This window comes from Marmota flaviventris, chromosome 18, assembly GCF_047511675.1.
Source record: "Marmota flaviventris isolate mMarFla1 chromosome 18, mMarFla1.hap1, whole genome shotgun sequence".
Taxonomy (NCBI): Eukaryota; Metazoa; Chordata; class Mammalia; order Rodentia; family Sciuridae; genus Marmota; species Marmota flaviventris.
The window spans coordinates 52,545,828-52,568,364 of NC_092515.1; the positions used below are offsets into that span (position 1 = coordinate 52,545,828).

Sequence of the window (22,537 nt, forward strand, 5' to 3'; positions counted from 1 at the left end):
TAAGGGGTTTCTAGTTTTTCCTTTTAAAACCAGGTTAGACTCAACAGGCTCTGACATCTTTTGAATCTTCTAACCCAAATTACTTTTCTGCCACAATTTCCCTGAAATCCAGGACAACGGGGAGGGAGAGAAACATGGGAATGTGAATAAGAGAGAAGGCATGCTACCAGGGAAGATGTTGATATCTCCTGTCTGGGAACCCACCCTTCTAGGGATCAGTGAGCTTTAAGGGTGGGCAGAGCTGGGGGCAATGGCAAGATGATCTCTGAAATCTCTGTCATATGGTCATCTTATTACTGCACACTGGTCAGGAGGAGGAGCATGGGGAAGGCAGGGCAACCTGAAGCATGCACAGGTAACTCACAGGACAACTGTGTTATTATCATCATCATCATCATTATTGTTTTGTGGTACTAGGGATTGAACCCAGAACCTCATGAATGCTAGGCAAGTGCTTTACCACTGAACTACACCTCCATCCCTTTTTCTTTTTTATTTTGAGACAGGATCTTGCTAAGTTACTCAGGCTGGCTTGTGATCCTCCTGCCTCAGCCTCCTGAGTGGCTGGGATTATAGGTGTGCGCTACCTGGCAGGGCTGCATCAATATTAGGCTGTCCAAGCAGAGCCAGCATTCAGTTCCCCAAGTAAGCATTCGGGGGGCAGCACAAACATGGGATGAAAGGGGGTAAACTTCAGTTCCTAGAATAAAGCTCTGGGATTGATGTACTGAGAATTTTCTGCCCTGAGAAATGCAACTGAAAGAAGCAAACTGCCCAACATGGCACAGGCATGCCCATACTGACCCAGGACCTAACTCGCAAATATTCTGAGGGCCAGACTCAAAGGGCGATGGTTTTAATTCAGTTTCTTCTCCACTGCTTTCTTCCTGTACCACCTCACGGCTGTGATGGCTCTAGAAGAGGACTCCTGGAGGTCATGGAGATAGATTCTTTCGAATATTATTTTCACTGGTGCCTTCTTTTTCAGGCCTCTCTGAATCACAGACACCTGGCTTCCAATCACAAGCTCCTTGACCTTCAAATTGATTGGACGGATAGCAGCAGTAATGACCAAGCTGTGTTTTTCTTCTTTCTGTGCATTCATCGGTCCCCTCCCCTAAGCCTGCTGGCCTCTGCCTTGGCATTGGCAGATACTGAACTGCTGCTGCTGAACACTACCAGGAAACTCGTGTGCGGCCTAGAGGAAACCACACAACACCCAGGGGGGTCTGCTGACACGTCTGGAGTGCTGCATGGGCCTAGAGGCTGAGGCTCAGAGAAAAAGCAGAAATTCATTGCTGGGCAGACAACTGGCTCTGGCACAAGCATTTCAACCAAATTGCTGACTGAAAAAGGTGCCTGGGTGGAGACATCATTCTGATGTACTATGCCCATCTTTTCTGGGTGGCTAGTGCTAATCCTATTAGGCCGCCAAACAAAGTCACGGCTATTTACTAGCTAGCGAAACAGGCATTTAGATACCACAATGGTGCAGCACCTGCTCTGGGATGGGGGCTGTTCTGGGTGCTGGTACAGAGTTGGGAACAAGATCCTGCTCTGGAGGGTTACTAAAAATGAATCAAAAAACAACATGAATTAGCCAATAAATGCAATGGGAAAAATTAAAGAGGGTGATGTGATTGAGGGGGCACGGGGCTATTCTAGAGAGTGGTGTCCCAGTCAAGTCTTGGATGGCAAACCAAAGCCTTCTGGGGAGGAGTGCTACAGGAGAGCAGTAAGGCCAAGTTCCAGCAAGCAGGGGAGAAGAGGCAGAAGTGGGCAGGGAAAGGCTCAGGGAGGGTCTGGCCAAGGAGACAAAGCCTGTTGGAAGTGCTACTGCAGGGCTTTCTGCAGGGAGATGAAAATGGTCTCAAATAAACCATCATTTCAGCAGCAGGGGGAGAAGGGATGAAAAGGTCGAGGAAGAGGCGGGGGGGGGGGGGCAGATCAGGGATCTTTAGCTGACACTGGGTTGGGGGGAATCACACAAAGAAGGATGGGCTGAAATACTTTGATGGGACAGAAGCACCAACTAGACTTGCTGGGTGTGGTGAAAATAAGAAATCGGGGACGATGACCCAGTTTTCTTCTAACAGTAGCTGGACAGTGATGGTGGCATTTTTCTGAGAAGTCTGAGGGAGGGAGTTCATTTATGGAGAGAGACCAAGTATTTGGTTCTGGACATTGATATGTGCGTTGGACATCATATGGAGATGCCACCTCAGTCTGGAGCTCAGTGGAGCAGTCAGGGGAGGGGATACCAGTCAAGGGAGGCGATAGTGTGCTTTTTAATCCATCAGCAGAAAATGGTAGCCAAGTCTTGAAACTTGAAAGTGAGCTTCCCTGGGGAGAAGAAATGGCTGCTCAGGGCCCAGATCCCCAAGTTGAAAAGCTCAGCAAAGAGAGAAAAGCCAGTCAGGGAGAGTAAAAGAAGATGTCTCAAAGCTCTACTTCTTACTGATGTGGAAAAAATTCCTGAAGAGTTGGCACAGAATTAAATGGATGAAGCATCTAGCTTTCCAGGAAGGCCCGAGTCTTGGTGTGGTCAGTAATGGCAGGTGGGAAAAGAAATTTGAGCAGAGGACTAGGGGCCAGAGAAAGAGAGGGAGCTCCTATTTATAAACATGCCAGGCATTTTCCCAACTTACTTAATTCCCACAAGGATCCTGAGAGTTATATTAAAGAATTTCCACTTTTTTGATGAATAAACTGGGGCTAGTACCCATGGCAGGTGGGTGGCAGGGCCAAGATTTGAAATCTATTTATTGTAAATATAACCCATGAATAGAAGAGTTCATGAAATGGGCGAGGCAGCTGGGTGTGGTGGTGCTTGCCTGTAATCCCAGCTACTCAGGAGGTTGAGATAACCAAATAAAATAAAAGGGGCCCAGGATATAGCATAGTGGTAGAGCTCTTGCCTACCATGTCCATGACCCTAAGTTCAGTCTCCAGCACCCCACCCTGCTGCCCCACAGAGCAAGGCAAATGAATCATTATAAAACAAGTGCCGACATGGATGTCACTGAGTCAAGGGGTAAAAGGCTGCCTGCCTTGAGGCCCCTGCACAATTCCTACCCTACACCTCCAAACTAACCAGGTGTGATAAGCTTGTGCAGGACTTGGGACCTCATTTTCTTGCTTTCAAGTTTTTTTGTTTCTTCAAGATTAAAGCTTAGTTGTGCCTGCTTCCGAATCTGATGTAAACAGAATTGCACTGGGTGTATTCTTTTGTGACTTGCTTCTTTCACCAACTGACCTAATGAACATATAGCTTTTGCCTGTTTTTGACCATCGCCTAAATGGAATCATAAAGCTCTTTTTGCTTTTGTTATTGTAATTTATCCATGTTCATTTCCATTGCTGAATAGCATCCCATAGAGTGAAGAGATCACATTTTACTTGCATAGTCACGTGTGTCTTTTAGAGAATATATAACTGATTTTCTGTTGGGAATAAGTTAGGAATAGAACTGCAGAATTACAGGGAAATGACTATGTGGAGCTTCAGGAGGTAATGCCAAATGGCACACTCCAATTTAAACTGTTATATTTCCCAGATGAAATGGATGTTTTTATCACAAAGAGACTCCTTTATTTCTGGTAATGTTTTTACCTAAAATCTATTTTGTCTAATATTACTATGGCTACACCAGCTTTCTCATGATTAATATTTGCATGATTTATTTTCTCCATTTTTAAATTTTCAATAGTCCTACATACTATATTTGGGGCAAATGTCTTTAAAACACCAAACAGTTTGCTGGGTTTTTAAAATTTATCTATCTGTTTATTTATTTATTTTGTGGTGCTGAGGAATGAACCAGGGCCTTGTGCATGCAAGGCAAGCCTTCTAAACTGAGCTATATCCCCAGCCTGGTTTTTAAAATTTAATTTGTTAATCTCTGTTATTTAATTAGAGCATTTAGTTTACTTAATTAAAATATTAATAAATTTAGTCTTAAACCCACCATTCTATTGTGTGCTTCCCTCTTTGTCCTGCCTTTTCTTTTCCTTTCCCTCCTTATTTCCTTCCTCTTTTTGGTATTGGGGATTGAATTCAGGGGCACTCAATCACTGAGCGACATCCCCAGGCCTATTTTGTATTTTACTGAAAGACAGGGTCTCACTAAGTTGCTTAATGCCTTGCTTTTGCTGAGGCTGGCTTTGAACTCGCAATTCTCCTGTCTCAGCCTTTCAGCCACTGGGATTACAGGTGTGCACCACCACGCCTGGCCCTAGCCATTTTTATTTTGAGACAGGGTCTCACTAAATTGCTTAGGGCCTAAGTTGCTGAGGTTGGCTTTGAACTTGTAATCCTTCTACCTTGGACTCCTGAGCTGCTGGGGTTATAGGCATGCACCACTGTGTTCAGCTTTCTTTCTCCAGTACTAGTGAACCCAGGACCTCCCATATGCTATGCAAATGGTCCACCACTGTGTTATATCCCAGCCCTTTTTATTTTGAGACAGGGTTGCCCAGGCTTGAACTTGTAATCTTCCAGTATCAGTCTCTCAAGTAGCTGGGATTACAGACATGCACTACTGTGCCTGGCCTGATTCTGTAACTCTTCTTTTTTTTTTTTAATCTATCTTCTTTGATTACTTTAAAAAAAAAAAAAAACAACATTCCATCTTTTCTCCATCCCTTACTCAGAAATTATATATACTGTTCTTATTCTAGAAATTTCAGTATATACATTTTTTCCCCCCAGAACTAGAGATTGAACCTGGGGTGCTCTACCACTGAGCTACATGCCTAGATCTTTTTATTTTTTATATTGAGACAAGATCTTGCTAAGTTGCCCAGGCTGTCTTCAAACTTGCATCTTCCTGCCTCAACTTCCCAAGCAGTTAGTATTATAGGCATAGGCCATTGTACCTGGCTCAGTATGCTCATTTTGTCAACATCTTTCCCTCTTTTCAGTGCTGGTACTGTTCACACATCTCAACATTACCTACTTTGAAGCTGGCTCTCTAGCTGTGTGTGTGCTGGGAAAGCTTGGCCAGCAACTGGTTGTCTGGCTCTCGGCTCTATTATTTTGATTCTGTGGTCTAGTGATTGTGAACCCCAGCTGTGCATTAGAATCCCTTGAGGAGTGATTGAAAGATATAGGTATTTCTGATCTGCCTATTCTAGACTCAATTCAAAAGCAGTTCTATCCAGGGTGGCTTTATTGCCTGAACTTTGGGGAATGTTCTAAGGCATTCTCAGGCTTAGCTAAGGTGAGCCTCAGAGCTGTAATCCCTTCCCTGGAGTAGGAGTCAGGCCTCAATAATCTGCCTGCAGGAGTTGAGAAAGGTTAGTAAGCGGAGGTGTTAGCTGTGCACTGAAGAAGGCAGGCATGAAGAGCCAAGGCAGAGCACAGAAGTCACCAGATCTGCACTGGAAAAATACAATCAGACCTCTGGAATCATCTAGTTGTGGTAGTTGGGGGGAGAAGAGCCTCAGACATAGGAGGGAAAAGCAGAACACAAAAGTGGCATGCTAGGGGCTAGGGTCATGGCTCAGAGGTATAGCATGTGCCTAGCATGTGTGAGGTACTGGGTTCAATCCTCAGCACCATATACATACATACATACATATATAAAAAAATATAATTAAAAACAGTGGCATGCTATTAATTGTTCCCTAATTCATTTTTTCCACTACCTGAAAAAGTCCTTATTGGGAAGATGTCCTTTTTAATCCTGTTTTCTCTTCTTTTATTAACTTTCCCTTATTTTCAATAGTGCCATTCCTTACTTTTATAAGACCTCTGTTGGCTTGAGCAGAGTGAACAATGTCCAACCCATATAATCAATACTCAAGAGAAGCATGGAAGTATAGCTTAAGATCCTTGTGCAAACGTGAACAAGAGGGGAAAAAAAAAGTGAATAGCAGGGAGCTGAGTCATTAGAGCTGAACCAGAGAGAAAAGGTTTGGGCGGATGTCAGAGCCACACCAATTTCTGTCTTCACTCCACCCAGGCCTTCCCTGGGGAGTGCTGGTGCCCCTGCTTCTGTACTAAGGCTTTCCACTTAAACACACTGACCTGGATCTGATCCCTGGACAAGCTTACAAAATCATTTACACTTTTTTATTTTAAAACATAATGGTTGGCTTTCAGACTCATTCAAAAAATGTTGAGGACTATTTTAGAAATATGGCTCCACCCAACCCCCCCCACATCTTAATTATAATTTAGGTTATTAATAGCCTGAATAATTTGTACTTGCAATGCAGGTATTTACATGTGTTATTTCATGAGATCCTCACAACCACATGGTGGAGTGGTATCATTATCCCAATTTTATCAGTGAAGGAGATGAGCCTCCATCTTACCTCCTGTGCTGACAGTGATCCTACTGTGAGGGTGGGGCTGATGAGCACCCTCAGCTGTAGGAGAGGCCAATCAACACTTTCACTGTTAGGGGTGGGGAATGTTGACCTGGGGCTACAGACACGCTTCTACTGTAACTCTGTTCCTTGTGGAACCCCATTTCTTTCTCATTTTAAAATCCAATTATCAGGAAAAGTAATGTGACAAGGAAGAGACCCTTTTACAACTGAACAAAGAGTTCACAGACACCCTCTCAGTATTCCAAAGGAAAGAGAGAGGGGTTCAAGCGGAGGCCTGGAATGCTGTCTGAGAGTCTGTGCCTCATACAGGTGAGGGTGAAGCCCCATCTAGGGCCACAATGACAAGAACCAAACCAAAACCAAACTGAACAAAAAACCTCAAAATAATGTGACAACACCTAAGTACTCTCTGTTGGCTCTGCTTTTGAAGCATTTGAATGACTATTTTCCCAGAAGGCTCAATGGTCCAGACTAGGCCAATATTGCAGCCATGAGCCAGATCTGACCATGTGAATAAACCATGTGACTTGGAGTTCACTGGAGCTATGATTTAGCAAATTCAGCTTGGCAGATGTGACTGGCCCAGAGCAGTGCTGCCAGCATACCCTCCCTCCTTCCCTTCACCCTGGTGGCTTCCTCACTGACGAGACCTGCCCCACGTTAGCACAGAGCGCCACTTGACAAATCAAAGCATATTTTTCGCTTCACCATGAAAAGTTCCTGCTTGCTGAGGCTGGGCAGAGTGTCTGTAATAACTCATCCAGAGTTCTGTGGAGGTCAAAGGAATCCAATCCACTCCTTCTTACCCCTCTTTCCCTCGATTATGGATGGCAAGTTCTTCTCCTATCCCTTCCTCCTCCTTGAAGTTCTCCCAGTCCAATTTGGACTTCTCAAGGGTGCTCATTTTCTGCTTCTTGGATCCAATTTTCCCCAAAAGGCTGCTCATGCCACTTGATCTTTTTAACCTAAGGAAAGAGAAAACATGAAACATGTAAAAGCTCTGATGCCTCTCTCTCTCTCTTTAAAAATTTATTTTAACAGTACTGGGGTTGAACTCAGGGGTGCTCTACCCCAGTCTTTTTACTGTTATTTTGAGACAGGGTCTCACTAAGTTGCCCAGGCAGTTGCTGCTGTGCCTAGCTAAAAACTCTGTTCATTTGATTAAGATTGTCTGTTGGGCACAAGGCTCCCTGGATTGGAGGCATTTATCTTACTGGAATCCATGTTCACACTAGGGTATTTCCTTCCTGGTGTGAAGAACAGTGTAAGTGGAGCAGAATTCTAATGTGCTTTTCCTGCCTAACATCTCTGACTGCTCTGAGGCACTGCAGACAGGAAACCCTAACCTCTTCAGACCTCTGTGTACTTGGTGTGGCAGGTCTCTGCTTGCAAAGAGGGAGGAGAGTGGTGGGACTCAGGCAAGGCCTTGGAGTCACATGCTCAGGTCCAAATTCCAGCTCTGCTTGAATGACTAGAGGCTGGTTATTAAGTGTATGTACCTTGGTTTCCTAAGGGACAAAGTGAATGCTTACTCATGGGCTGTGGCATCTTCTAAGCAAAGGGCTAAAATAGCACCCAGCACAGGGTCAAGGTACCACGAATGTTGGCTACTGAGTCACTGTCATTATTGTGCTCTAAAGCCCCAGGGGGCTCTTTCAAGAGTAAGAACCAGTTCCCAGCACTGATGAGCAAGAAGTCACAGTACCATAAAAGGGATCTAAAGTCAGTTGCCTTTCAACCCTATGAGTTGGGCCTGGTTTTTCCCAGGAGTGTGGAGAACATCTCACCCTGAAAGCAGGGAACGTACATCCCGTGCTCTGGTTGCTGGTGATGCTATCAAGGGCTGAGGGAGAAACCCCACGTGCCCAATTCAAGCCTTGGCAGGTCAAATGTTTCTAGTCAATGTTACATGTATTAGATAAAATAAGAAAAACAGAGGGGCAGCTACTTTGTAAGAAGATGGTTCCGGGGTGGGGTGGGGAAGGAACTATGGAAGAAACATAGCTTTTGGTCTTTTTATGAAACTAAAACAAGTTATCTACCAGCAGGTAGAAAACTGGAAATTATTTTCTGCCTCATGGAGATATGCAAGAGTTAAAACATTTAAAAACTATGAGCTGGGCTGGGGATATGGCTCAGTTGGTAGAGTGCTTGCCTTGCATGCATAAGGACCTGGGTTCAATCCCCCACACCACAAAAATAAATAAATAAATAAATAAATAAAATAAAGTGAATTAAATATATATTCAAAAAACCTATGAGTAATATCACAGTGCTCCATCTCTCAGTGCTTTCATAGCCATTGTCTCATCTGACCCTCATTACAGCCTGGGACAGTGCATCTGAGTTAGACCTAGTATGACCTAGTATCCCCTCCAACCCATTATGAAACCCCACGTGTACCCTGGCGAGAGCCAACAGGACAGTTACAGACTAAACACAAGACTTCTGAGGCCAAACAACTGCCCTAAACGTTCTCATTCTATTAACCTTGGTCCAGAGGATGTCAGCTTCCCTCGTGGTCATGCCCCACTAACGCTGAGCTTAAGCTCAACTCAGAACAGGCCCGCACCATCACCCTTGGGTTAACGAACCTGGACAAATAAACAAAGTTCAGAGGGGTTAAATGATACAATGAAGGTCAAATCAATAGAAAATGTGGACCCAGGAGAAGTGAGGTTTCCTGGACTCAGTGTAGTTTACTGCCCTGTCTTGCCTCTAAGATAAAAAGTTGCCGGAGAGATTTTTGACAGTCATTTTACTTTGCTTAAGATAACTCCAAATTGCTCTTTATGAGCTTTCAATGCATTTCTAAAACTTTTATTTCCCAGATAACTTATTCCTTATGACAACCTACACATACACACAATTTTATCACAAGCACAGCAGAGTGGGGATATAGAAATCCTCCCTCCTTCCCTCCCTTCTTTCCGGTGCTAGGATTAAACCTGGGGCCTCACCCATGCTAGGTGAGTGTTCTACCACCGAGCAACATCCCTGGGATATGGAAATTTAATGTTTCAAATCTTTCCCCTGCTACTGTTCTGACTCTCTTTCACCTGGATAATTTGGACTCTTCACTAGTCTTCCTGGTTTTGTTTTGTCCCACCCCTTATTCAATGGCCCTAACCTGGCATCTACTGATATGCTGTTTTTAGGACAAACTTTCTAAAACCCCAAACTTATCCTGTCTTTCTGCTTATATCTCTTCCCTGACCCCGTTACTGCTCTTACAATAAAGTCTAAACTTGTGAAGTCCATCTCGACCTTCTCTGGTCATATCTGCCCTTGTTACTTATGCTTTACAGTCCTGAACTGCAAAACTTGCAGTTCATCTCGACCTGCTTTCTTTCATCCACCTAGTTCTACCTCCTCTTAGAAGCCAATTCTTCCTGGAAGCCTTCCCAGAGTCTTCTCTGATCTCTGGGTCAGATGCCAGTGGTGTTTCCCTCACTCCCTGGTTCTCTTCATCTGGTAGGACTGATCCTTCTGTAGCAGACAATTGGGGCTCTCACTTCAGCTGCAGCTGATTGCACAGTTCTGGGAAAGCCAAACTGTCAACAACATTCCATCAAATGCACACACCTAGAAGCTTTACTGAGCTGGCCACAGAGCCTCCTCTGATTCTGCCTGCCATGTTTCTTTGTTTTGGGTACTGGGGATTGAACCCAGGGGTGCTTAACTACTAAGCCACGTCCCCAGACTCTTTATATATATATATATATATATTTTTTTTTTTTTGAGGAAGGGTCTTGCTAAGTTGCCCAGGCTGGACTGGAACTTGTGCTCTTCCTGCCTCAGCTTTCTGGGTCACTGGGATTATAGGTGGGTGCTACCCTCTGCCTGCATGTTACAAGCTCGGCCTGGACATGTGGTTAAATGGCCCAGCCTCCTATCTTCTCCCAGACAATTCTGGGAGATTAAATACTTCTCAGAATTTTTGGTGGTGGCCCCATGGCCTTGAAAACACAGGCATGTACTGGTTTTTCTTGCTTCTTTGTCTTGTTCTTCCTGCCCCTCACTTTTGCTTTCTACCATCACTTCCCAAATAAACTCCCTGTGCTTGAAATCCTGGTCACATTTTGCTTTATGATTTTCCTCATTTAATCTCTTTCTTTGTGGATATTTAAGTTCCTGTGTCTCTAAACCTCCCTATGCTATGTGGCTGTTGTTCTGCAGATAATGGGCACTTAACACAATTAATGATGTCCCCTGGATCACAGAACCAATTGTTGGGAAAGAACCAGGTATCTGTAGAATAACAGGTGTTCAAGAGCATTTCTAAACTGGGAGTTTTAAGAGGAATAATGTCCACGCTTATTCTCCTACCCACTCTCAACATCCCAGGGATCCTCATTTTTTAAAATTTTATTTTATATCTTTATTTCTTCTTCTCCTTCTTCTTCTTCTTCTTTGGGTCTCATCCCAACCAAGAGATAAGCAGCTTCTTCCTAGAATCTGGTATGTGGGGTCCCTGAATGTGTCTGGGTGCTCCTAATCAATCTCCCACCTTGATGTAGGGTTTAGAGGCATAATCCTGGCATTAATCCACGTTTTAGGAGGGCAGATCTGCCACAACTCTGCCCCCTCTCTCACTAGGGTACATCCATCAGGCCTTCTGGACCCAGGGCGGTGAGTTGGCTTTGGACAGAAGCCCTGTAGTGGGCCTCTCTCTCTGAGGATGCAGCTACCTAGAAAAGAGTAAATCAGCACTGATTTCCTTTGGGCATTTGGCAGCTGGGAGGGAGGTAGTCAGGATTCCCTGGGGATATGGATCTCTCTGTTGTTACTAGGACCAGTGCAGTTCCAGATCATCAGAACCACTGATTTCTCTTTGTTATAGATCTGGAGCCATAGGGCAAGGTATTGACAGAAAGTCAGCTTTGACAGACCACCCCCAAAACAACGCTACTTCATTCAAGAGAATGCTCACCTTCCCTACAAGTCAAAGTTCAAGGAAACACACCATGCATTTGCTCACTCACAAATTACACCCAGAACATCACAGAGACCTGTGCAGATATTTCCAAGATATGTCTAATGTCTCAATGACATTTCTACCACCTAACCACCTTCTCCTGAATATCACACTGCTAATGACTTTGCTGCCATAGATTCTATGCAAAGACACGGAGTGTGGGCTTCACTCTAACCAGCCAGATTCTGTGCCACAAGAGAGCAGAGCTGAGTGTAGTTCACACTGGTGGACGGAGACTATGACCAAGCTTTCTTTCCTTGTGTATTTGGTTCAGCTGTCCATCAAATCAGTTAGCATGATTATATTCAGCAATTCCTTCTCACCACACCTAGCCCAATGACCTGTCCTAATAGTAGACCCCAATGAAGACCTTGTACAAAAAAGACTCATTAATTCAGAAAAGCAGAAGCAACAGAGAAGGCAAAATGACAGGTCATCTTTTCCATTTCTGAGTTCAAAGTTTACAATCATAATTTGCTAGAATACACTCTGCTTCTCTTTTAGCCCCCAAAATATAATTTTAACAAACTTCATTGTAACTAAATGACAAACTCCATCCTGTGCAGTCTGTCATGAAGATACTATAGTAACTTGTTTGCTTTGTTCCAGGCCCCTCAGCACAGGCCCTGCATCCCAGGATTCACACTGTAGCTAGAACACTGAGAACACTGCTCTATCTGCTCGCCCTGGGCTGCTGCTTTGTGTTTACAAGCGGATCTGGAAGGAAGCTGGGAAAGTGCACTCCCACAAGGAGAGGCTGGCAGGGTTTACCAACTGCCAATGAGGGCGGGTGGGATGATCTTTCCCCATAGTTCTTAAAATTAACCCCAGGCACCCAACCATCCCACTGCAAAGAATTTTTGGTTTGGGGAAGAATTTAAGAGTCATTCATTCACTCATTGTATTCAACCAATAGAGATAACTGAGCTCTTATGTCTATCAGACACTGTGGTTGGAACTGGACGTAAAAAATATAAGGCATCAATCTTTGGCTTCAAAGTGAAAATCTAATGGAAAAGAGAGCAACATATAAGCATACTGTACCCACAGACTTTTGGGGACTACAGGATGAGCAGCCAGGCATGTATACCTGTAATCCCAGCTATTTGGCAAGCTGGGGCAAGATCCCAGGATGGGGCCAGTCTGGGGAATTTAGCTGTCTCAACAAACCATTGAACAAACAAACAACAAAAAAGAGGGGCTTTTTAATCCAAATTTTTTTCTTATATAGATAAGTTGTACTCCAAAAAGGAAATGAACCTGCAAGTTCATGGTGGGAGACTCTGAAGTAGCACTCAGTGCTTCTGACACTTAGCCTACTATATTCTCCCCTGTGCTTGATGCAGCTGGGGGAAAAAATACTCTGGAGATCCTACCACACCCCAGTTTCTGTTACTGGAGGTGGCGAGGGAGGGGGTCTATTCTTATTTTGCCGGTTGTCCTGAAGCTCCCTGTACAGAGTCCATGTCTTTCTTATTCTTTTCTTGCTCATGGTACATGACCCTTATATTTTACATGACCCTTATATTTTAAATGACCTAAGTCCCTGGAATTTGACAGTGGACTTACCCAAATGATTTCCCCCCTCATAACAAAGAGATTTGACACTGTACTCAACTGACAGGCCAGAAAAACTAGTTCCAATAGTGGATCAGTAAGAACAGGGTTAGCATGTGTGTACTGATGCACTCTGGACCTTTACTCAGACTTTGACATAGGGAGCTAGATTCAGGTCTCTGCCTCCCATCTCAGAACTGGCATAACCACCAAGATGCAAATGATCTGAAACAGTAATTCTTTGGCAGAGGCATGCAGTTTCCTTAGTATCTGTTCACCACGCAGGAGTGAACCTTTTTTTTTGGCGGCGGGGGGTGGGGGGGAGGGGTTCCTGGGGTTTGAACCCAAGGGTGCTTAATCACTGAGCCACATCCCTATCCCTTTTTATATTTTATTTAGAGACAGGGTCTTGCTGAGTTACTCAGTGTCTCACTAAGTTGCTGAGGCTGATTCTGAATTCCCGATTCTCCGGCCTCAGCCTTCTAAACTGCTGGGATTACAGGCGTGTGCCACTATACCCAGCAAGAGTGGACCTTTTTGTAGTTTACACATGAACTATTTTCCAGAGGGTCTGGAAATGGTGACACTCTTGGACAGATAGGAAGAAAGTTCAAGATGAGAATTCCTCACTGAGTGCTTCTGCTTGGAGCTACTGCTATCTTTCTGGATTTAGCTGAAATCCACAAGAGTGAGAAATAAAACCCAAATCTCTGGGCCAATTTCACTAACTACCTGTGTAAGTCTCTACGTCATCTTCCCAAAGCCCAAGATCAGATCACTCAAGGAAAGGGACTGGAAGTCAGTGATACATTAGGGAGACTATTCAGCTTCTGTTCATTTCCCAACACTGTATTGACAGAACTCTAGGGACTTTGGGATAGGAAAGCAAAATGCCAGAATGCTCCTAAACATCCTGTGGCTTGAGAACTGTCAGGACTCTTGGTATGATTTGGATGTGAAATAATTCCCAAAAGCTCTTGTGTGAGACAATGCAAGGTTTTGAGGAGAGTCTTAACCCAATCAGCGAAGTAATCCGTTGATTGGGATTAATTGGGTGGAAACTGAAGGCAGGTAGAGTGTGGCTAGAGGAGGTGGGCATTGGGGGCATGGATTTGGGGTATATATTTTGTATCTGACAAGTGGAGTCTCTCTTTCTGCTTTCTGATCATCATGTGAGCTGCTTCCCTCCACCATATCCTTCCGCCATTATATTCAGCCTCGCCTTGAGCCTGGAGGAATGGAGCCACTGTCAATGGACTGAGACCTCTGAAATCGTGAGCCCTCAAATAAACCTTTCCTTCTCTACAATTGTTCTGGTCGGGTCTTTTGGTCAAAGCAGCAAAAAAGCTGACTAAACTCTCACCTACCACTGAAGCTGATACAATACCAGCAAAAAAAAGTGACATCTATCACCAAAAGGTGAAAATAAAAGCTGGCAAATAGCAGCAGTGTCAGTTTTTATACAAATAGAAAATAATCTGCTATTATTCAGTTCTATCACTCTTGTGCCAATCCAGGAATGAAGGGCATTTAAGTCTGTCTAAGTCAATTTCAATAGTTCTGTATCTTTGGAACATGTGAATGAAACATATATGATTATCCTGGTGGCAAAAGGCCTGGACTCTTACCTCTTCTGAAACAATATATTACAGAAAACCCTTTCTAGCTCTTCCTTCCATGTGGTAAATGCAGAAGTCTGTTTTGCCCTGTTCTGGCTTCTCAGCTGACGCTGTCGAGGAAGAGAAGGTCATTCTGGCTGTCTTTGGTTTGGCTTAAGTGAAGAGCTGTTGCTAGATAAGACAATACCATCCATTATAGCCAATAAGACATGAAGATTTTTACCAAAAGCAACCAAGATACTCCAACTGCACAGTCTCCTGGTCTCTGTTATGATCAAGGGCTTTCATTTTGGGATAGCTAATTGGGGTTAGGTATTCTCAAGTGACACTGAAATGGACTTTTTCTCTGGAACAAGTTAACTGATTTGTTGGGCAGGCTCATTCCTAGCATCATACTCCAAGAGGCAGCCATGTCCCTCTCTATAAACAGGAGACCTCTACTGGTCTACTACTCTACTGAAATGGTCAACGCAGTGGGTTTTAGTCCGCTGCCACAAGGGGTAATGTTTGTCTGTTTATTAATCTGCCTAGTTTAGACCTTTTGGAAAGAGCCTAAGTTTGGTAAGTGTTAGGAAAAAGTGGGGCCCCTCTCCCGTCTTCCTTGGTACACATAAGGTGTCTGCAATGCCTGATTCACATGTGTGATACAAAGAAATGCCACTCAAGGATGCACAAGGATGTGCACTAACAGTGGGGTACAGTATTCAAGTGTTCATCCCATTCCTGCTTCTGAGGGATGTCAGATGATGGAACCTGCCTCAGTTCTTCAGAGAGGAAAATACTATCAAGCTGTCTTTTAAAAAAAAATATATTTATTTTTTAGCTGTAGTTGGACATAATACCTTTATTTAATTTATTTATTTTTATGTGGTGCTGAGGATCGAACCCAGGGTCTTGCACGTGCTAGGTGAGTGCTCTACCGCTGAGCCACAACCCCAGCCCCATCAAGCTGCCTTTTATCTTTGCATGTATATCCTTGAATTACAAAAAAGAAATTCCAACCTTAAGTTGAAAATTCAAGTTGCTCAGTTTGCCCCTAACTAAAGCAAATGAGATGCATTTATTAAATTGAATGACTGAATGTTTACTGTTACATTTGTCTATGTGGATAGAAAGAGAAGGAATGGAATAATTACTTTCAAAGGCAACAAGATAAACTACTTAATGGACTACAAAAACAAATGAACCAATACATGCTACAACATGGATGAACTGTGAAAACATGCTAAGGGAAAGAAGACAGTCACAAAGGACCATATATGGTATGATTCCATCTATATGCAATGTCCAGAACAGGCAAATCTATACAGACAAAAGTAGACGAAATGTTGCCAGGATAGAGAGGGAATAGGAGGAGTTGGGGAGATGACAGTTACTTGTGGCTAAGGGTACAGGACTTCTTTCTGGAGAAATGAAATTCTCCATTGGAAAGACTGTGTGGGAAGCCACAGCTTGTTTTCCAGATACTGGTCCTAAAATTGCAGCAATGGATGCACAAGTCTGAATACACTAAAGTTTCCTGACAGAGTAATAGGTGGGGAAATCCTTCAATAAAACTATAGAATTTAAATGGGTATAGAGAATTATATTTCAATAAAGGTATTTGAAAAATATAAATAACTACTTTTTCTCTAGGCACTTAATTTAAATGTCCAGTTCATCTTTTCTCATTCAGGAAAAATAAAAGAAACTATTTTAAAAACAAAAATGTTTCCCAGATCCACCAAGCATTTTAGAGTTGACCTATCATGCAGCTGGTCTAAAGGAAGGCTTCCTGCTGGGCATGGTGGCGCGTGCCTGTAATCCCAGCAGCTTGGGAGGTTAAGGTAGGAGGAGGTTCAAAACCAAACTCGGCAATAGCAAGGTGCTAAGCAACTCAGTGAGACCCTGGCTCTAAATAAAAAAAAAAAAAAAAAAATAGGGCTAGAGAGTTGTTGCTCAGTGATTGAGTGCTTCTGAGTTCAATCCCTAGTACCAAAAAAAAAAAAAAAGGCTTCCTGGCACACCAATTTATAATAACAACAGAAATGGGCATCAGTATTAATCAGCTTCTTAGCTGTCTCTTGTTTTTTGTCTTCTTTGCTTTATAATCTTAAGGAGGTAATTGGCAGGGCTATGAGAAATCAGTCACTTGGTATAAGAACTCTAATGTGGCCTGGAATGGTGGGGCATGCCTGTAATTCCAGCAATTTAGGAAGCCGAGGCAGAAGGATTCCAAGTTTGAGGCCAACCTTGGCAATGATACCCTATCTTGAAAGGGCTGGGGAGGGAGTATTGCTCAGTGGTAAAGTATCCCTAGGTCCAATCCCCAGTACTGTATAAATTAAATAGATAGGTAGGGCTGGGACATACTCAGTGGTAAAGGACTCTGGGTTCAATCCCTAGTACCAAACCAAAGAACTGCAATATGATCTAGTGAGAAATTTCCCTCAACTTTCTAGTTTGGGAAATATCAAACTGACAGAAAAGTTGACAGCACAGAGACACCACTATCTGAATACTCTTCACTTAGATCCATTAATTATTAACATTTAGCCACATATGCCTTTTATTTCTATATATAAAAATGTACTTCTGGAGGGAGAGTGTGGAGTTATTTTTAAGGAATTTGTATATACCATGTCACTTTACCTCTAAATACTTTAGCATGTATCTTCTAAAATGCTCTCCCACATAAACTCAACATCTTATATCAATCACAGCCAAAAAACTTAACATTGATATGATACAATCTGATATCAAGTTCACATTCAAATGTCCCTAATGCCAGCTCAAAATGGCCTTGACTATTGTTTCCCATCACACACCACATTTGGAAGTTTCTTTAATCTTTTTTCCCAATACTGGAGACAGAACCCAAGGCCTTGCACATGGTAGGCAAGTGTTCTACCATTGAGCTATATCCCCAGTCCTCTTTAATGAAGCACAGTCCACTGCCTTTTGGCCTTTGGTGTCACTGTTAGTGTTGAAGAGTCTACTTTGGTCGTCTTATAGAAAGCTGCTCAGCGGATTCACTGTTTCCCGTGAACAGATGAAGGTTAAACATTTCTGCTGGGTATGTTGAGTAGATGAGGGTGGGTACTTGTTACTGTACCATCACCAAGAGGAACATGGTATCAGGTTAGCCCACTCTAGGGATGCTAAGTGTGGTCCCCAGGGTAGTGACTGCGGGAATTCTCATTTGTAATTAATTTGTAACTAATGAGTAATCCATGGGGCAGTATTCTCAGAAGTAGGGAATTTTTGACTACTTCTTATTTCTGTTGCTTTGCTCTGTCATTCTCTGGCCATATCTAAGGACAGACAGGGGTGAATGAATGAGAGAGGATCCGACCTGAAGGACAAATATAGAAAATACTCAGAGGATAATAAAGCTCTACCTTTGAGAAAGCATTGAAGAAGTAAAAGAGCAGTAACTACAGAAAAGGCAAAGGGTTATGGGACTATCAGTAGAGGCTAGGTTAGACAGGACAATGGTGAGGATAGCATCTCTGGGGCCAACAATAAAGCACTCACCTAGAAGTGGGGGTAATCTTCTCGAGAGGCCTGGTACATGTCAGGGTTAAATAACATGCAATCAGTGGCAAGAAAAACCCCCTGGCTGGGTCCTGGTCTCTTGGAAGTGAGACTTCTGATTTCCCTTTCCCCTTTGTCCCATTCCAACACAGCTTTGCTCATTCCCGGGAAAGAGATAATGCCACAGCCCTTCCTGCCTGTGCTCCGGCAATATCCTTCCTTGAGCCATTTCCAAGTGGGGGATTCATGGCAAAGCAGGGACGTGCCACCATTTCCCAACAGTAAGGGAGCAGAAGAGGCTGGTGGGCTCACTAAGGAGGAAATGTTGAATTTGCTGGTAACTAGAATTGTGCCTGGGGTGGGAATGTTTGTTGCAGAAGTGCAAACTGTTACTGCCTTTATTTGTACAATCAGATACGACTGGGAGAATAATTTTATTGACCAAACCAAACAGACCATTTATATTTCTAAGGCAGAAATCTTAAAGGGAATATTAAATACAGTTTCTAACAAAAACCATACTATTATTTTTCTTTACACAAAACTTTGTGACCCAGCAGCTCAGGAGGCTGAGGCAGGAGGATAGGGAGTTCAAATCCAGCCTCAGCAAAAGTGAGGTACTAAGCCACTCAGCGAGACCCTTTCCTCTAAATAAAATACAAAAAAGGACTGGGGATGTGTCTCAGTGGTCGAGTGCTCCGAGTTCAATCCCCAGTACTCCCCTGCCCTGTCCCTCCAAAAAACCAAAACCTTGTGAGCTCACGTGAGGAAGATATGGCTGTTTTTTCAGATACTGGTTCCACGTGGGTTCCCAACTAATCGCAAGCACAGAGAAGCAAAAGCAGAACCAGGAACTGGCATTTAAAAGGCAATGACCTCTCTATAGGAGAACACTGCCTGGCTTTCTGCTGTGGCTGTACCATGCCTGTGCAGGTCTGCACTGGGCTGAGGGCAGGAGCCACATGCATACCATCATTCTCAGCAGGACAACACTGCTGGGCAAATGGCACCTCTCTCTAACTAGCCAATGTGAGAAGCAAAGCACCAGGCACAGAAGACCAATGTGAATCAAAGACGGGTTGTTTGTCTAAATGCTGACAGGGGACTTGGTATGCTTTCTCAAACCTCAATGTTCTGCTTTTTCTTTGACTTTCAGCTTTCTTCTTTTCTCCTAGGCAAGCCTCTGCTTCCTCATGGAAAAAAATCTGAGGATGTCAACATAAATAAATTTTAAATTCCTGGGTACCACCCAGATTGAGGTCACGTTCAAGTTTTCAAGGCATGGGGGTGTCCTCCGTCAGACCAGAAATGATTCCTTTAGGCTTATATCACAGAGACCTCATTTAAATTGGATCGTGCCTGCCCCTTTTTAGAAATGGGTAGACATATTAACCACATGGCCTTAAATGAAACTCAGATGAGCTGGCTAGCATACATTTTGCAAAATTATTCCCCCTTCTTCCCAAACTTCTCACTGCTACTAAATAAGCATATGAAGTCTCAGATGAGAAAGATATGGATGTTGGACCTGGCTGTGATTCCCGACACCTCAGAGTTATGTCTGGAGGGAAGTGTGCGTTACAGTCCTTTCATTTGATGAGGATGAAGTGGTAAAGAAGGTAATTTTTCAGCACTTGGTGCTCCTGCTGGGATCCTACCCCCAAATCCCTTTCTTGGCAGCAAGAGCAACACTGCTTGCTTACTCAGTTGCCAGGGTAGTGTCTCTGGTCTCCTCGAGGTCCCAATCTGCCAACTTCAAAGGGCAACTTAACGAAGCTCATCCCAACCTGCCCTTCTCCTCCTAGGGGCAGCTCCTGCCTCTCCTCAAAAAGTGAGATGTAGCACCAGCAGCTTTCCCCTTGTCATAAGTCAGGGTTTAAAGAGCCTTTGGAAAGCAAAGGCCTGCATAAGGGTGACCACAGGAAGGGGCTATTTAAGAGGAGTCTAAGATGTCACTCTGCTATGGGAATGCAATGGATTTCAACAAAGCAATATTTGTTCCCATGTACTTTGGTACTAAAAGCAGAAAACTACTGCATGCAGGAAATGGTTTTCATAGATGCTAGCCACAGCTGGGCCATCTGCAAACCACAACATCATTTCTCTTTAATAAATGGAAGATTTTTACTCATTGCATCACTGACCACCAAAAAATATTCCCATCTTTAGAGCAAGAGAAAATGATAAGTAGAGTCTCTTTCCTTAGTCTGCCAGCTAGGGGTTGCTAACGCAGCTTTTTCATACAGAAACAAAGATTGTTCTCCAGGGTTCCAGTCATGCATTCCTACTTCTGAGTAAAGAATGAACTCTTGGAAAAATCCAACTTCTTTGCATTCTGGGACCTGTCAGAGTACGTGCTTTTGTGACCATGGCCCATAATGGGTCACAGTGTAAAACATATGACTATGGGTCCTAGCCAAGATGACTAACACAGGTGTTTGGCCATTGCTGACTGGCAGGTGAAGGTCTGCTGAAACAGACCATGCCAGGAAGAGCCTGAGGAAAACAACAACTACTACTACTACTACTATTACTACTACTACTACTACTACAAAAATCCAAGTGTGATCAACTAAAAAAGAGCAAGCTATTCAGTTTTCAGATTTGTCCTCATGCTCTGGGAAATTTGGTATCACCCTCCCTGCTGAGAAAATGAAGCCTCTGACTTGTGGCTAGCTGTGACTAACACCCTCTCCTGGGGGACCGCTGGCTTTGTGCTGTCCTTCCCCTTACCACGAGGCTCGGCTAGAAACTCTGCAAGGACTGCATGAGTATGTGGCCCAGATGCAGGAAGGAGGCTCAGAGCTAGGGGACACTGTCGGTGTCAACTGAGCAACACAACAAAAAGGTGGAGCATTCACAAGAAAACCAGAATCAAACTCAAAACAAGACCCCAGTCTCACAAAAGATAAACTTTCCTCTAGGAATAAAGATAATGAAGACAACCCAAATATATCAGTTACTAAATTTACTTGTACTCTGAAAGAATGCTGGAAAAGCTGATCCTCAACCCATCCCTACTTTTAGCTAATATGTTTTTTTGGCAATATTGGAGATCAAATCTGGGGCCTCATGAATACCAGGCAAGCATTTTACCTATATTCTCAGCCTTCAGTGAAAATAACAGCTTTCTTGAGATATGATTCATAAAGAATTCACCCATTTAAAATTGTATAATCAAATGGTTTTAAATGTGTCCACCATCACAACCTGATTTTAAAATAGTCACTTCACCAAACCCCCTGTGCCCATTGGCAGTCACTCCCTGTTCCTCCCAGCTCTATGCAACCATTCATCTACCTTCTGTCTCTACAGATCTATCTCAGTTTTGTGAAGCATACTGGGCTATCTGAGCATTGTTTGTACAGTGAAGTCTCAGATACCACAAATACTATTTTGTTTTGAAAGTACTCACATGCAGTGGCTTTGCAGTAAGTGCAAAATTTGCCTCTGTCACTTAATCACTATTTATTTATGTTTACCCTGGGCAAGTTAATTTCTCTGAATCTCAAGTAACCAAGTAAGGGGCAGTATCTGAGATGGGAAGGATGAGAAGGAATTTGCCCAAAGGACAAGCTAGGATAGAGAAATCCAGAAAGAGAAAATAGCATTTGTGATGTGCACAAATGCATTTGGCACAATGTTGGGTACACAGGAGATGACCAGTGCTTCTTGTTGTCCCCAAACCTCGAACATTGCCTTGGCATCTGGTAGGGGTTCAATAAATATTTGTTTACAGAATGTTAGAATCTCAGAAAATGATGTCAGCCTTGTTTATCATAATAAATTCCCATATATGACACCTAGTAAAGTAGCAACTCTGCATTGGCTAGTGTCTCAGATGTTAATCACCCTTACCTACCTGTTAATCACCCTTTCTAGAGGGGAGCTAAGTCCTTTAAAGCAAACAGAGGAAAAACATGTGTTTATCACAGCAGTTGGTAGACATTCTTGAATAGTTGTTAGTATTCTGGAATTTGTCTGGGGCAGGCCTGGGTACCATCCCCGAAGGGGCCTGTAGAATGCCTGACAATTTTGTCAGAAACTGCAATCTGAGATGAAGGAGTTAAGATATCTTAATTGAGATACAAATAAAGGACAGAATTAAGAGGAATGATGAACAAATCTTTGCCCTCCCTTCTCATGATAAAATGCAGGAAGGGGAGAGGGAGACAGGAAGAAGGAAGAAAGAGAGAGGGAGGGGAGATAGCGGGAGGGAGAAAAGGAAAGATTCATTTTATGTGAAAATGGTATTCTATAATAAATAGGCCAGAAAATCAGCCAAAAAGACTTTCTTATATATGGCAAAAGTTTTCTCCATTGCCACTGGCTATAACACACCTGGGATGCTTTTGGTTGGTGGGAGGGGGCAGTCCCCCCTTTGGAGTGCTAGGGATAAAACTCAGGGCCCCACACGTTAGGCAAGTGCTCTGCCACTGAGCTACACTCCCAGCCCCAGGGGCCTGGCTTTTAAAGTCCTACACACTGCTACACCATGAGCCAGGAGCACTGCTTGGATACAGCCTGGA

At 43.5% G+C, this 22,537-nt stretch overlaps 1 protein-coding gene across 3 annotated transcripts in view; it reads right to left on the bottom strand.

The window, feature by feature from the left end:
- Positions 1 to 22,537, bottom strand: part of Tmem170a (transmembrane protein 170A) — a 129,551-nt gene that overhangs the window by 3,572 nt on the left and 103,442 nt on the right. For all 3 annotated transcript variants that reach the window (XM_071604957.1, XM_071604956.1, XM_027933186.2), the window contains exon 6: positions 7,145 to 7,303. In XM_071604957.1, the coding sequence (XP_071461058.1) occupies positions 7,145 to 7,303 (159 nt within the window). The remainder of the gene's footprint in view (positions 1 to 7,144; positions 7,304 to 22,537) is intronic.